General features: G+C 38.4%; 1 protein-coding gene across 31 annotated transcripts in view; it reads left to right on the forward strand.

The window, feature by feature from the left end:
• Positions 1–16,729, forward strand: part of LOC135111521 (scoloptoxin SSD14-like) — a 439,479-nt gene that overhangs the window by 99,963 nt on the left and 322,787 nt on the right. For 4 of the 31 annotated variants that reach the window (XR_010273760.1, XM_064024892.1, XM_064024894.1 and 1 more), the window contains exons 1-2: positions 3,769–3,839; positions 4,866–5,357. The exons of 14 other annotated variants lie outside the window; for them this stretch is intronic. Coding sequence is in view for 4 of the 17 variants with exons in the window: in XM_064024892.1 (XP_063880962.1) it covers positions 5,194–5,357 (164 nt within the window). In the remaining 13 variants the exon portion in view is untranslated. Of the gene's footprint in view, positions 1–3,696; positions 3,874–4,865; positions 5,358–16,729 lie in introns of those variants that run through there. 13 more of the 31 variants (XM_064024895.1, XM_064024898.1, XM_064024897.1 and 10 more) reach the window with 9 other exon arrangements.

Here is a 16,729-nt window from a genome sequence, read left to right on the forward strand (position 1 = left end):
GCTTTTAGATTTTTTGCTCCAAAATAGCGAAATTTCACCATTTTCACTGTTTTTCGACAGAAAAAAAGTTTCAAATGACACAAAAATTTATTTTAAAATTTCTGAAATTAATTCTTAGGGCTAAAAATGAACAGTTTTTCTTGATTTGCGTGAATACAGCAGATCACTTTCACACACGAGCCCCCAAATGTAGCCTCCCATCATGTTTTCATTGAAGGATCCTTGATATCTCTGTTCAAGGTTCATTATATATTTGTGGAAGCGCTCCCCTTGTTCCTCTGAATATGCTCCCACATTCTCCTAGAAGTTGTTGAGGTGAGCATCTAGGATATGGACCTTCAAGGACATTCTGCAGCCCATCTCACCATAGCTTTTCACTAAAGTTTCAACCAGTTCCATATAGTTATCAACCTTGCTGTTGCCAAGAAAGCCCTGTACTACAGAAATGAAGATACCAACTTATCTTTTGCCCCTGAAAGCTTAGGAAAGTCTTGAAAATATTTGAAGGCAGCAGACTCCTTGTCAAGAGCTGTAACAAACTGTTTCATAAGGTCCAGTTTGATGTGTAGTGGAGGAAACAAAACCTTTTGAGGATTCACCAATGGCTCATGTTTGATATTGTGTGCTCCCACTGTAGTGACAATCCTTGGAGGCCAGTGCTTTCACTGGTAATGTGATGCTCTGTCTCTGCTGTCCCAAAGGCAAAGGAAACAGGGATTTTTGCTAAAACCTCCTTGCATTCCTATCAAGAAAGTCATCATCTTAATGTCTCCAGTAAACTTTCCAGCCATACTTATTGTAGTTCAAAATTTTCAGTAGAAGCTTTACACTCCTGTAGTCCTCCTTAAGATGCACAGAATGAGCAAGAGGCATAGATAGATCAGGCAGAGGTTTCATTGCGCAGAAGTACAGCTTTCAGGCTTTTGGAGAAGCTGTCAATGAAGGATCTCTATTCATCTCCATTGCAAGCAATTCCAGTAGCATCAGACAAGCCTGATACATCAATGTAGTAGCATAACCTGTCCTCCTTTGTAAGGAAGCTGGAGAAATGTTTGTGGTTTTCTTTGGCTGGTCACTTGCACACTGTCATCAAGTAAATTTCATTCCTTCAGCCTTGAAATCACAAGTTCACCATTTGACTTTGTCAAACCAAGATCTGTGATGAGGTCATTGAGGTCTCTTTGGTTTTGGGTAATAATGATTCCCCTCAACTATAACTGTATCTGTGATGTCACAGTCTTCCTCTCTGTTTAGCTCATCTTCTGACTTGCTGCTTTCTTCTGATAGTTGACTTCTTTCCGGAGAAGCTGGTACAGGAAGATTAGCACTGAGTGGTACTGGTGCAATGGAAGATGAAATGCCTGGATAGAAAACAAGTAGTCAGCTGAGTGATCAGTAGGTTCACTCCATATTCTAGGAATAGCAAATTTCTTAGCTCTGTTTTCCCCTCTATCCATCCTCTAAAAAAACAACAGTATGAGTTTCTGTTAAACTTATTTTATTTCTATTCTTAATTCTTAACTGGATTTAATTTTTGAAAAAAACTAACAGCTATTTTACCTTCAAGTGTTCTCTTACAATGCTCACAAGCAAAATGAGGTGCCCAGGTCTTGTCTTGGTTTCCAACTGGCACAGCAAAATGTGCTTTATAAACTTCATACATTTTTCCAGATGCTGTCTCAGAGAACTTTTTTGTTCTTGTCTTAATGAACTGACCACATATGTAGCAGAATAGAATACATCTGGAGAATGACTGCAGCCTCTTGATGCCATTTCATCTCTTATGACGTGTTTTCTCAGGCAGCCAAAGCAGAACTGATTGGTGGTCTGCAAGCCCCTACCAATATTGTCAAACAGTACTCTAGAATATTCTTAGTCTTTCTAGAATGTGTTCCAGAATGTTCTCAGTCTTTCTAGAATATTCTTGAACCTACTTTAGAATATTCTGAATCATTCTACAAAATTCGTGTAGATTCTAGGAAATTCTTGATACTTCTACTATTCTAGAAAGTTCTAGATTATTCTAGAAATGTTTACATTGGATAGAATGTTCTAAAATGTTCTAGAAACTTCTAAAAGTGTCTGGTAGAACATTCTGGAAGATTTGAAATGTCTTAAATGTAAGCAAATTCTTCTAAATATGAAAAATTTCTTGCTAGATCTGGTGGGTTCAAGAATGACCTTATTAAAATTAAAAATCTTTATAACACTTTATATTCTTTCTTTCAGTATCCTAACATATTTGCAATATATCAAGAGCAATTAGATAAGCAATTGAGATTTTGCAAAGATCTTTACCTGATATGAAAACCAAAACCAAAACCATACTATAATGAAATAAGGCAAAAATGTAAATTCATTGTTCTAACCACAAAAGCAAAGTTTTTAGGATCAAAGTAACTTTTTTCTAATTTGTTTACATGAAAACAACTGGCAAAGTATAATTTGGGGCCAAGAACAAGACAAAAGTGAAATTTTGTTACATATTGTTGTCCATAACTGGCAATAAATTTATCGCCCGATTGCCGATAACCGATAAATTGATAAATCCAAAATGCAGATACTAGTGATAATTATATTGATATTTTAAATAAAAAGCCGATAATCCAAATCTTTATTTTTTATCTTTATCTTAGAAGACTGAAAAATCGTAGAAAAATTCCAAATTCAATGTTTATCCTGTCTCTTCACTAATGAAAAGTACTGTTTTAAGTAAAATAACATTTGATTTTGTAATTTTAAAACTATCGCTAGTTTTGAACCAAAAGTATCGGCGATACCAATGAAGTGATAACGCGGAGAAAATAATTATTGGATAATCGATAACGCGGAGAAAATAATTATTGGATAATCGATAACCCGATATCGTTATCGCAATAAATGATCGCGATAACGCACACCTATCCTGGTTCAGTGCTGTGCAGTAACACCCCTTCAGGATTGAAAATATCTATATGGCTTTTGTGAAATCAGCCACTTACTGGCTGTAATAAGTTGAATGCAATAAACTGATCGTGTGCATACTGGGTTTGCTGCTTAGCTGTGGAATCATAAATTACTTATATGTGGTACTGTGTGTTTGTCAGGAGCTCCTGGTTGATGTAGGCCTACAGCTGTGCTGATAGGAAGCCCTTGATCGTCCTCATAAACAATGCAATTTAACTTGCATGGTTTTAATATCCTACTTTTTAAACAGGATAATGAAATAGTACCATTATTAAATTTGTTACTGATGCTTGCTTTTAGATTCCTTAGCTAATCATCACATATTATTTTTTTAATATACGTACTACGGAAGTGTATACACAAAAGAAAAAAAGATTATATATTTGAAATAATTCTGGAGTAACGTAGAATGAAATGTGAGGTAAAATTTTAGAATCCAAGGTAACTTTCCTCATAATCTAAGGTAATTCCAAAAATCTATCCTGAGAGCCCTGCCTGGATTCCATCTTTTATTAGTATAGAATCCTTGGACTCCACTAAGCCTCAGTTCACCTGTTGCTACCGTTAGGTGTATAACCCGCACTATAACTGAATTTTCACGTGATTTTGTTTTTCTTGTAAATTTTTAGTAAATTCAAAATTCTTAACCATGGATTCTTATAAAGTTAATGAGAAGAGCCGAGCAATGAAGAAAAGGGTTAGGATCACCCATGAGGTGAAAAATAAATTGTAAGGGAATGTTTCCCTACAGGAGTGCCAAGGCAAAGGTCTGACTTGGGAGGAATCCTGAGCCTCTTGTAAGATCAAGATCAAGATCATTTGTGTTGACATTTCGGTTACTGTTGTCCGTTCTTCGCCTCGGGTGATTCGCCGAGCTGCTGTCGTATTTGGGCGTGAGGAACAGCTGTATTATGATCTTTTATTATAGTGAGAAGAGTGTCTCTTTCTGTTTTCTACGGCCACCAGAAAACATGAACGAGTGTTGCTACATATACCACCAAACACCCACTGTCCTTTTACTCTTCCAACAACATATTTTATTTTCCCAAATTTAGATTTATCTATTTCCACAATTTCTCCAGCACCACCAATTTTTTCCTCTTGTCGAATAGACCAAGCAACTGAAACCTCATGAGCAAAACTCGCCCAGTCACATATAGTTTTGTCATCCATTCGGAGTGCATCTTTCACCACGTTGTAAGAAAAGTAGTCCTGCACAGATTCACAAAACACATATTTGTCCCAAAATCCGGTTTTATTATAGTTTAAGCCATTACACACTACGTGGTAATAACCTACCTCATTTTGTTCTCACTATTCACATCATTTCTAATGATTACACTACTTGTCGGAAATTAATAATAACGCCACAATAGGCCTGGGAATGCACAGCGCTCTCAACTTTTTCTAAGTCCACAGGCAAACATAAATGGTGTATTGTTGCCTGAACTTCAGTTGTTAGGTTAGGTTAGGTTAGGTTTTTATTATAGTTTAAGCCATTACACACTACGTGGTAATAACCTACCTCATTTTGTTCTTCTCACTATTCACATCATTTCTAATGATTACACTACTTGTCGGAAATTAATAATAACGCTGTGGGCCGTGGGTAGAGATTGGGGACATTGGCTTAAACTATAAATTTACCCAAAATCCACATGGCTCTTGTCTAACCATGTGCCTTTATATACTGACTGAAAAAAATTGCATCTTTTCTTTCTTAGGCACTGTATATGTCCTGTCACACCGAAATGCCATTCTATGTATGTCTACACGACACTCCTTCCTGCATTTTTCACACAGTTTCTTCTCAGGCAGTAAGCCATATTTCAGTAAAAGCTTCAATAAGCCTTCACAGTCTTTGAAATACGTTCCTACAAAATCCCCATAGGACAAGTAACATTCTTCACAACACACAGGAATATGTTCATCATACCCTACTTCGTTGCTAGCCATATTAATAAATGACAGTGAGCCTCTATCAGAATGCCTGATGTGTCCCTAAAACAAGTGAAAAGTGTAACTGAACCTACTGTGAAAAGTGACCACATGAATGGCCTCGTGAGTGGCAGCATGTGATTGGAGGGCTCTGGTGTATACATACCATGAAATCCTAATATGAGGCTATCCACAAACCCCAGTTATAAACAACAGAAAATCACTTCAGTGTTTACTCTTGACTGGTGCAGAGCTCGCTGGACTTAGAAAATATCTAATTTCTCCACACACGCGAGTGCTATTACAGACATGTGCCCCCCAAATTTTTTTACATTTATGGCAAGGTCACTGAACCCTTCTCCATGGGATGTGAGTTTTGTGCTTATATGTAACGCAGACGTGATATCCAGATTAACTGAAAGCGCCAAGAACTCTGTGGCAGAACTCACTGGAAGCTTTGGGAAGCAATCTTGGTAAATATTAATAAGAGGCAAGCAGCTGTATTTCATTTTTTTTTCTGGTCCTACCCCCTACAGTGTTAGAGACCTGGTGGGGAAAGGGGGAATTTTCTGGTGGGGAAAGCTAAAATAGGGCCAAATACCACCTCTTACCACCAAAAATAAATAGAAATCTGCCTACTACTGCTGCGGCTTTGTTTTATATTTGCCGGTTTAGTTGGGTTAGGTTTGCTAGGTTGAGTTAAATCAGGTTAGATTTTGTTAGGATGCTAGAAGCAGGAGCAAAATCAAGAACATGATGGCCATCACAAGAACAGCTACATTAGTAGGCAGCTTCCCATTTATTTTTGGTGGTAAGAGGCAGTATGTGGCTCTATTTTAGCTTTCACTGCCTGCTTTCCCACCAGGTCCCTAACACTGTAGGATAGAAGCAAAAAAAAAAAAAAAATAAATAAATAAAAATAAATAAATAAAAAATAATATTTACTCCAAAATTCTCTCTCTCTCTCTCTCTCTCTCTCTCTCTCTCTCTCTCTCTCTCTCTCTCTCTCTCTCTCTCTCTCTCTCTCTCTCTCTCTCATTAGTAATGGATTGATAATTATGTCAATCTAAAGTAATTTCAAGTTGAGTTATCGCACCAGTTCGTCATTCATTTACCACCCATCATTCCCATCATTCATCACCCAAGTATCAGTAAGGGGGTAAGGATGCCTGCTAATCTCACTTGATGTGTTGTTATACGCAAATTTACACTTTATTAACTAATGCGTGGCTATAGGTTTGCCAAGTTGAGACGATATAATTGCATTAAAAAAAATGGTTTGAATTTTCACCAGATATTCATATGAATGAATTTATAAAAATTTACATTGAAATTATTGAAGTATACTGACAATTAATGATGATAATGATAATAATAATGATAATGGTATTAATAATTAAAATGATAATAGCAAGTCATAATGATAATGATGATGACATATATATATATATATATATATATATATATATATATATATATATATATATATATATATATATATATATATATATATATATATATATATATATATATATATATATATATATATCATGTATGCGCATGTAAAAAATACTGTCATGCCCTGCCTTGAAACACCATGGAAACATAAACTATAGTGTTATTTTGGTAAACAGCATGTTCAGGCAAGAAATTCTGTTTTATGATGTGTTTCATCTTTTGGAGTATTTTGATAATTGAACCAGGTTGGCAAATTAAAAAGAATTAACATTTGCACTAAATTTTTTTTATATTTAGGGTGCCCATGGGTTGAAACTTCCAGTTTGGAGGTTTTATGAGGTTAGGTTTGGTCATTTAGAAACTAAGTAGCATTTAGGGGAAATTATGTATCTGAGTTTAGAGTTGAGATTGGGGCTGCCATAGGTGGTAGATGTGAATATTGTGGACTAAACCTGTTATTTCAGTAAAAATAGAAGTGATTTTACCAAGAAATGGCTATGAAATTGATATAAAAAAAATCAATAGAATGATATTGTCATGAAATAAAATGGCTGACATTTTCCAAAAAAAATAACTTGAAATTGATCTTCAGTGTTTAGATTGTGCATGGGATACTTTTGCTAAGGGTCAGACTGCTGTCAGGAGACACATAAATATGCAAATCCAACATCTTTACTGATCAAGCCAAGATGATCACTAAGGCACAAGTGGATTTTGGTTGGCCTTGATTTGTCCTGTCACTGCATGACCAAACCAAGTAAGATATGGTCAAGGAAGTTTAAATCTCAGCTTTCCTTGGTAATGATCATGGTAGATTGTGTGATGAAAAGAAGGCTGGGAAAGGCACACCCTCTATGCTAGAAGGCCAGAAATACAATGGGCCTTCTGATTATTTAGAAGACAATAGATTGATTAGATTAGTGTAAGATGAAGCAATGATTATATAATCATAACAATTTTGATGATAGTCATATTAAATTAGTGTGAAAATAGAAACATAAGAGGAGCATTATTTATAGTTATTGTTAGATTAATGGTTAATTTGGTACTTTCAGCTAACAGGATTAAAATTATAGTTCTTTGTAATTTTTTTTCAGTATTTTCTCAATGTAAGATAGTTTTAAAGCTTTAGTTTATCCTTTACATAAATCCAGATTATGTTTTTCTTTAGATCAAGCTTCTCCAGAGAGAGAGAGAGTGTAGGATAATCGCTGCCTAGATAAGTACAAACATTATTATATCATGTATGTATAAGTATTATTTGATAGTGATTTAATGGTTGTCACCATTGTAATGACCTCCATGGGCACTAGAAACATTGAAGAATTTATTTGAAGGCTGGATGAACTCGCCCTTGTTGGGAATAAAACCTTTGACCTAGAGAACAAAGTATAGTGTCTTTGATATCAGTAGCATAATGATTGGGTGGTCCTAAGATAATATGCGGGATCTTAGTACTTCCAGTCATTATATCTCAGCCATCTAACAGTGAAGAATCATTCATAAGCTTTCATAAACTAATTTAAAAAATGTTTTCGCTTAATCCAACTGGAATTTTGTCTCTACTTGATGCTCCGAAAGTCATGCTAACTGGTAACCATAAGGAAGGATGACTCACCTATGTTGAAGGCCAGTGATAGTCATCCTGGGTGTATGAATTTTTTTTAAAGGGTACATGACATAGCCAGTGTGTTAAGAGTGCACAGTATAAAAGATACTTTATGGAGAAAATTGTGTGTCATGTAAGAAATTAATTTAAATTAAGATTAAAGTATTACAGTTACATGTATGAAATTATATATTACATTCAGATGCAACTTGCACCTCACAGGTTTTAGATGTGGCATTTAAGACTGAATAGCTATTTTCTATGTTTGAAATAGAGAAATAATACTTTCATATTTATATTTTCATCCTTAAACTAGAGAAAATGTGAAATATTCATGTAATTTTTTAATTAGTTGTCCTCTGTGCAAGAGTATATGAATTTCTCAAAAGCTCCTGGAAGGGTGCATGAACTTGAGAAAGGTTGAGAACCACTGTTGTAGGCCATGAGAAACTGTTAGGCAGAGCACTAAGACAAATACACTGCTTTGAAAAGTAATAGATGAACCTTCAGTAGACACTTATGATTGGCTGGATAGAGCTGTGGTATCACATGTGAGGTTAAAGGCTGTAAGGATCCATATATCAACTCATAAATGCTTCACATCTACAAGATAATATTTCCTATATTTGGTATCTGACTGAGATCAATATTTAGAATTCTTTTATTTTGTTAATTCCAGGCATTTTTTTTATATTTTTTATTAATATGACTAATTTTTCATACATTAAAATGCAGTGGAAAAGCATTTTTTGTCTTCAAATTTCTTTATTGATAGAAAATGCACTCTAAAATACCAATTATACAATGATTCAAAGGATGATACTAAAACCCCTTTAGACCATAGCCACACTGAGAGCAAGAAAGCAAGAGGAAGAGAGACCGAGAGTAATCAAAAGAATTTGAGTGGATGCAGTGGAAGCAGTTTGAGATGGGAGTCGGTATAGGAAAGATTTTTAGATATACATGCACTTCTGTGCAATATGTGTTGGTTACAGAACTCAAATATGTTTGTGAATACTCAGTAAAACCAAAAAGTAAGAAATTTTAATATGATAATATCAAATAATTGTTCTAAAATTTTTGTAATTCAACTTATAAAAGCATTTAACATCATCCCAGTATTGGCTGCTGTCAACTAAAGAGACACATGAAGTGGATGAAGTGAAACACTTTTTATGAATAGTTCCATGCTTTACTTACATGCCATTTTATGAAACATGTGAATGCACTATCATATCAGGAGACTTTCCACAGTTTACCTTCCTTAGGCTTAACCGTTTATCAGTCATCCTGAAGGAAGGAAAAACAGTTAGGTGAGCTCTGTGCCAACTGTCTCAACCTAGATTGAGCTAGGAGTTGCAGATTCGTAGCCAGGTGTGTGAGCCACTGCACCATGGAAGTGCTCATTGCATAGTAGCCAGTGTTTATGTTGCATTCCCCTCAAACATTCAAACACAAAAAGCAGAACATTCTTCTTGTGTGCAAAAGTTACATTTCAGTGGTGACACAATATTTTAAGTATTGTATGTTGCTATTTTCCATATTTGATATCATACAAGATGCATGGCATACCCCCATTTCAGCAGGACATATCCACAAAAGGATTATATATATATCAAAGGATGTAGTATTTAAAGGAAACTAGCTGTGTAATGATCCAGATATAGAAGTCCCACTATCTTGCTTGAGTGTGGAGTGCACCTTATTGCTTGATTGGTAACATGCTGGGCTTTAAAATACCTGGGTTCTGGCTTCAGTCCCAAACTTGGCATTTGTTGAATAAACAGTTATATGTATCATATTATATTACATAGCACTTAGCTGGTTTCTGACCAGGTATGAAGAATACAATATAACATTTGAAACTCATACTTTGTGTTGCCAAACCCTGCTGCCAGGAGACAGGCAGGAAGATTGCACACTACTCCCACTAGTCATCTTGTCTTCATTCTTGGCTGGCGAATGTCCCAGCACAGCTTTGTATTTTGGGTTATTTTTCCCTGACCATGGCAAGTTACAGAGAGCATGAGGACATGGCAGCTATAGAAAGGTCTTGCCCTATGGTGAAGGTCTGCACACTGCTGCACTCAGTGTGTAATAGCTGTTGTGGCCATGTTTGTTCCTTAGATCAGTGGTTCTTAACCTTTTTCGATATATGCACCCCTTTCAAATCAGCAGTCAGTTCTTGCACCCCCCTGATTGCTGAAATACAAAAAAAAAAAAAAAAAAACTAAAAATACAAAGTTGATGAGATGTGTATTAATAACAAAACCACATTTTTTTTTTTTTTTATTTAATCTTCATTCACATAGCTTACATTTTTTTCATGACAAAAATCCAGAGTAAATATTAATAAAAATAAGATTACATTATTTTGCCTGCACTGCACAGCAAACCTAGTGACTTCATCGCTGCTGTTTTTTCTATGATGGCATCAAATCTTGGTGTCTTTGTACCGAGTGCTACTCGCATGTCATGTTCAGAATTTAACCAATTTCTGCTTTTTGTTTTGATGTGAAGTAGACAAGAAAATCCTTGTTCACAAAGGTAAGTAGTCGCAAAAGGTACTAGCACTTCGAGAGCATTCTTTGCTAGTACAGGTTATGCTTCCAGCTGAGAAGTCCAGAAGTGCTCTTGTTGTCCATTGGTGAATTCCATTTGTGTTCCACAATTGTGTCTCAGGTTGATGAGATCTTCCTTGATGCCGCTGTCATCACCAACATCTAGATTCTGCCTGAAAGGGTTCAGGATCCAGTTGTCACAGGTTTGCAGCTCTCCACATGAGAAGTAACTCTCAAATGAAGTACACAGCATCTACAGATGTTCAACAATTTTTGCAACAAAGTCTGGATGCAGGGAAGCATTTTTCCGTGACTGTCTCTTCCAGGCAGGGGAAATTTACCAAATTCCCCACCTTCACACGCTTTATCCACAAGGCAAGTTTTTCTTTGAATGCAGCTAATTTCTCACTTGCAGTCACAATGTTAAGTCCCCTTCCCTGCAGAGACTGAGACTGAGTTCATTGAGTGCTAAAAACACATCAGCCAAATAGGCAAGCATCTGAACAAAACTAGGCTCATTGAAATATATAGCCAGTTCTTGTACCCATTCATGGAGAAACTGATGAATTTCTCCTCTCAGTTCAAATACACGAGATAGCACACAACCATATGACAACCACCTCACTTCAGTATGGTACAAAAGCACAGTGTGTTCCTGGCCCACTTCCTCACAGAGTGACTGAAACAGTCGATGATTCAAAGCATGACTACGAATCAAGTTCACAACCTTAACACAAATATCCAGAGTTTTCTTCAGATCTGGGGGCAATGTCCTTGCTGTAAGAGCGTGATGATGAAGAAAGCAGTGAGTGATTTTCAGGTCAGGAATTTCTTTCCTCATTAATGCAGCAAACCCAGAACGATTGCCCAGCATGGCTGGTGCACCATTGGTACATATCGAACCAATGCTGTCAAGGTGAAGTTCATTTCTTGCAAAGAATTCTTGTATTTTATTAAACATCTATAGATCTATAGCATGTGCTGTTGTCTTCAGGAATTGACAGAAAAGAAAGCTTTCTTCCACTTTTTTCTCCTTCATGTAATGAACTACTGCCAATAGCTGACAACAGTTTGATACATCTGTTGATTCATCCTTTTGTAGGCTCATCTTAATTGGACTAGCCTTAATGTCAGCTACAACTTGTTCCAGGATATCATCACTCATGTCGATGATTTGGTTATAGATCACATCATTTGACAAAGACACTTGTTGCAGTTTATTCTCAGCTTCCTTGCCGAGAACAATCCACCATTTCAAGGACACATGGCTTGATCAATTCCTCACCAATTGTATGGGATTTATTTGACTTAGTAATCTGGTATGCAACTTGATAAGAATCACGCAGTAAAGGTTTCTTTGTTGGCGAAAATCCATTTGTCGGCAATGTGCCAGCCTGATCAAACCTAGTTCTCTTGGCTATTAATGTTACGATATCATTTTCTGCATCCCTGCCACCATGTTTGTTCTTGAAATGTTCATCGAGCTTTGATGGCTTCAAATTAGCATTGGAGAAGAGTGTGCTGCACAAGATACACTGTGGACATTGTGTTCCATCCTCCTCTGTAGCACAAGTGAAACCATACTTGACATAGTCGTCCTTCCACTTTCGTTTCTTCGACATACTGCGGACAAATCTGGAAAATGAGAAACGTATACATGAAGAGGTGTTTTCTTCTTTTTTATGAATTGTCACCAAAATATGTGGTGGAAAAACTGAAGTACGTGGTTTTAATCAGTACATCTGTAACTATCACAATACATTCCGTGAAAGTATTGTAATGGCTACACTGCTACAGTAATGAACTATGTTACGTTACCAGCCCATCACCCATTTAAATATATGAGAAGAAAGCAAAATGAGAAATAATAAACAAATAATCTTCCATCCTACTGTATATGTATCAATAAGAAAAAGTTATTAAAACAGGGAAACCATAACTCACTCAAGCAGAAGACTGCATGTTGATGGTGTGGGAGGATGGTGTGGTCTGAGATGTGACGATAACCTCCCTCTCTTTGTGTTACCTACGTCTTATACGCATCCCTTCCTCGTCCATCCAAATCACATACATGTACCCTGTATTCAAGTCTGTTTCAAGTTTGCCACTTCATTAGGAAATTAGGTGTAGGTTTATCTCTAGCTCAGAACACTGCTGAAGCAAAAAGTTTTTTTTCAGGAAAAATATAACATACGTATATAAAAATATATTTTGCTTTAATTATTCATAGGCATCCTTGCACCCGTTAGGAACCGGCCTTGCACCCCCTAGGGGTGTGAGCACCCCTGGTTAAGAACCACTGCCTTAGATGTTCAGTGTTCTGAGTATGTTGGCTGGTCTTGGGAGTTTAGGCTGGCTTCTGTTAGGCATGCTAAGTCATTACCCAGGCAAGGAAAACCTTGTCTTTGTACAAGCTTAGTAATAGGAAGGCAAGTGGAATTACTCCTGGCTCCTCTTGTGATTCCTGCTCAGGATCTTCCCTCACCACAATCCTAGCTTCCCCTGATGATGTTGGGGTGGCACTGGTGGTACATAACTCTTCTCCCATTACTCCTGATAATGACTATATGCCTGCTGCTGCCTTTCTGGCAATCATTGGCAATTGTTTCTTTTCATGACACATGGGATAATTCCTGTCATGAGGCTGGCTGGAGTAACTTGAATAGTGGGGTGGCTGTTCCTATGACTGCCCCTCCCCCTCCCAAACCCCCCAGTTTCAGATCTCAGCCCTTCTGGTGTACTTTCTCCAGTTGCTGTTCTTGCTAGTCATTTTGCCTCACTTTTTTTTCATAGACTTTGGCAATGGTGGGGGAATATCCCAGAGGTAAGTGCTGATGCTCTCAGCAGGAAGGAGGGCATTAGTCTCACCTTGCATCTCCTTGTTGCTGAAATGATGTGGCGTCATCTACTCTCAAGAACCCCTTGTTGCCTTCTTCCCTTTGCTTATGAAAGAGAATGTTGCCTCAGCACAGGAAGTGAGCTTTGCCTGCATTTTCTTGCAACAATAACAAGATGTCACAAATATCTTTACTCTGTAGAGGATGCACACTGTCTCCTCCCTGTTACCAGGGTGTGAGATCTCCTGCTTCTCCTCATTATAAGGAACATTTGTCATCTTCACCTTGCTGGAAAAGGCAAGTGTTACATTGTTACAGGGTATGTTTATTACATGGTCCTCCCTGCCATGGGAGATTGCCATCTCCATGGCACAGGAAAGCTTTGCTTGTGTTGTCACAGTGCAAACAACGATCTTTGCCCACTTTCTCTTGTCACAGGGAGCACCCCTGATCCATGTTGCCTCAACACTTGAGAGCATGGTTGCTCCAGCACATGTAGAGAATGCTAATGGTGTCACTCAGGCACAGGTAGTGTGTGTCACCTGCCTGTTCTTGCTACAGGATGGGAGCATCCTCTGATTCACTACATAAGGACTGACTGTTACTTTCATGGCACCGGAACTGTGCTCCCTCTGTATCTTCTCACTATGGGAATGCAGCTTCACTTGCTGATCCTCACTATCATGATATTGTGTGTCTGTTGCCTCCTCCATGCAAGAAGAGAGATTATGAGGCATCACACTCTCACTCTTCACTCATTCATTTTCGACAATGGTCACCCTCAACTCCTCTCAGGGAAGAGTTGCCCTATCCCAGTTTTGTGGGTTCTTTAAGGTCTTCACACTGTTTAGAAGCCAGACTGGAGTCTGCCTCCTCAACACTACATTTGGATGTCATGCACACCCCTAGTATTCTTCACATGGACATTCCCTCTCCTTGCAGCAAAACCCTCAGGGGGAGGACTTGGACTTTCTGGCTCTGGGATGGTATATTTCCATGTATTGGACTGCTGGTTCACACACATTCGTGAACCCAGAGGCAGCCTGACTTGCCTTCTAGACAGGCTGAAGCCCCTCCCTGAGAAGGTTTGGGAACTGAGGCCCCCTTCTGAATCTCCTAAATACATCGTGAAATGGGTAGACATCTTTCAGGCCATTACCAAGGAGGTGGAGGCAAGGGTACATAGTCACCTTGCAGACAAGAGGAAGTATACACTACCATCCAACCTGTCTAAGAGAATGCGACTTACCAGGTTTGTGGCCACTCTACAAAAAGGACAGCTGTCCAAGGTCATTCTTTCCTTCTCATCCATCCTTTTAGAAGGTGAAAAGGCTCTTTTTGGGGAAGACCACCCTTCCTTTCTCCATGTGCATTGAATCTTTCCTCTGTTCCTTACATTATGTCCTGAACCTCTAGTTCTGGATGGTGGGTGTTACTGGGAAATTCCTCAATGACCAAGGTCTTTTCCCAAGGACACCACCAGCCTGTTACACCAAATGTTCAGATCTCTGAACTGCTCCATGGAACATTCTTCAGAGGAGCTGACATTGTAAATGAGTAACTTCCTCTGCCATCAGAGAGAATTCCTACTTTCCTTCCTCCCTCTGTCTGTCCCTTAGACAAGCTTGCTAAAGGACCTTCCATATGAGTGTAAATGGAATTACATGCTTTCCCTTCATTTACACTCATATGGAAGGTCCTTTAGCAAGCTATGGCTGTCTTGGGTAACAAGAATGACATTGATATCTCCTTGTTGGTTGCGGAGAGAATGGTTCCTGGACCTCAGGATTGATGTCTCAAGATAACTTCCACTCAGGAGAGATGCATGAATACTGTCAACCATTTTGTATGGCACAGGGTCTTCTCATATGGCGTGGCATCCCACATTACCTGTGCTTGATGCTGTTCCTCCTCTGAAGTCTACCAGCACAAGTGGGATGTCTACTGATGGTGGTATAAGGAGAAGTGCAGGTCCCTTTCAAGACCGTCCATTGCCAAGATGATTCCTGATTTCCTACTATATCTTTGACACATCAAGTCTCTGTCCTTGTCAGCTATTAAAGGATACTGTTTCATGGTCAGTAGTGTCTTTCATCAGAAAGACCTGGACATCACCTCCAACCAAGATATGCATAGTCTGATTAGTTTCTTCCAGGGAGTTGCTATGTGTGCCATACTGGAACCTTGATATTTTCCTAAAGACTCTCTGTGGTCTTTCTTTTGAGCCTCTGTTTACAACCTTCTCACAGAACATCACCAACATGACACAATTCTCTGCCACCTTGAGAACTACCAAACACGTGGGGGAGCTTCAGGCTTTGCCTTGTGAGTTTCTTCTGAAGAATCTTTTGGAGCCTGTTGAGTGCTGAAGCACTATCTGGAAGCTAAACAGTGCTTCCACCTAAGACCCAGGAATCTTTTAGTATCTGTGTGCTTCAGGACCTGTCCCCTGTCTAAGAAAAAACTATCGTTCATCAGGGAAACTATCAAGGAATCCCATCTTATGCTGGCCACTCTTTACAGTCATTGTGCACAGTATTAAGGGTGTTGTCACATCTTTTAATTGGCATAAGAATCAGTCTCTTCCAGTGATTTTGGAAGTGTCATCGTGGAGGACCAGTTTTGCATTTGCCAACCACTACTAGAGGGATGTGTAGAGGACATACAACAATTGTTGTTCCTTGTGCTCTGTCATTGCTGGGGTGGGTTGGTGTCTTGACCTCCTATGGTCTGACCATTTTTGAATTGAGCATTTAGGTGTTGTCCTTTCCTGGGATTCCCTGTCTTGTGGCACTGCCAAACCTTGAGCCAATTATCAGATTACAGCCTATGTGTTGCTGATAACTTCACTCCCCACACATCACCCTTCTCTCTCTCTCTCTCTCTCTCTCTCTCTCTCTCTCTCTCTCTCTCTCTCTCTCTCTCTCTCTCTCTCTCTCTCTCTCTCTCTCTCTCTCTCTCTCTCTCTCTCTCTCTCTCTCTCTCTCTCTCTCTCTCTCTCTCTCTCTCCCCCCCACTGTGAATTTCATTTAAATGTGATAGGTTTCCTTTTAGATATATTTCCCTTAAAGTATAATGTTACATTTTTATTCTTTAGTTATGACATTTCCATACCACAATCAAGGTAAAAGTCAAGGCACATTGGTGGCTTTTGCTGTTTGGGCAACAGCTCTTGAGGAGTCAAGTAATGACCCACTATTAGCCTTTTCTTCCCCAAAAATACTTATTTACTAAGTAAATAAACCCTTTTCTCAGCTGTGAAGATGACAAGAGCGAGCAGGAGAGGTAGCTTCCATCCTGGCTGGTGGCGTAAGAGGAAGTGACCATGGATTAACACAGTCACTCGGATCATGTGACCTCACTCAGTCATCCATAGAGAC

Source organism: Scylla paramamosain, chromosome 22 (genome assembly GCF_035594125.1).
Source record: "Scylla paramamosain isolate STU-SP2022 chromosome 22, ASM3559412v1, whole genome shotgun sequence".
Taxonomy (NCBI): Eukaryota; Metazoa; Arthropoda; class Malacostraca; order Decapoda; family Portunidae; genus Scylla; species Scylla paramamosain.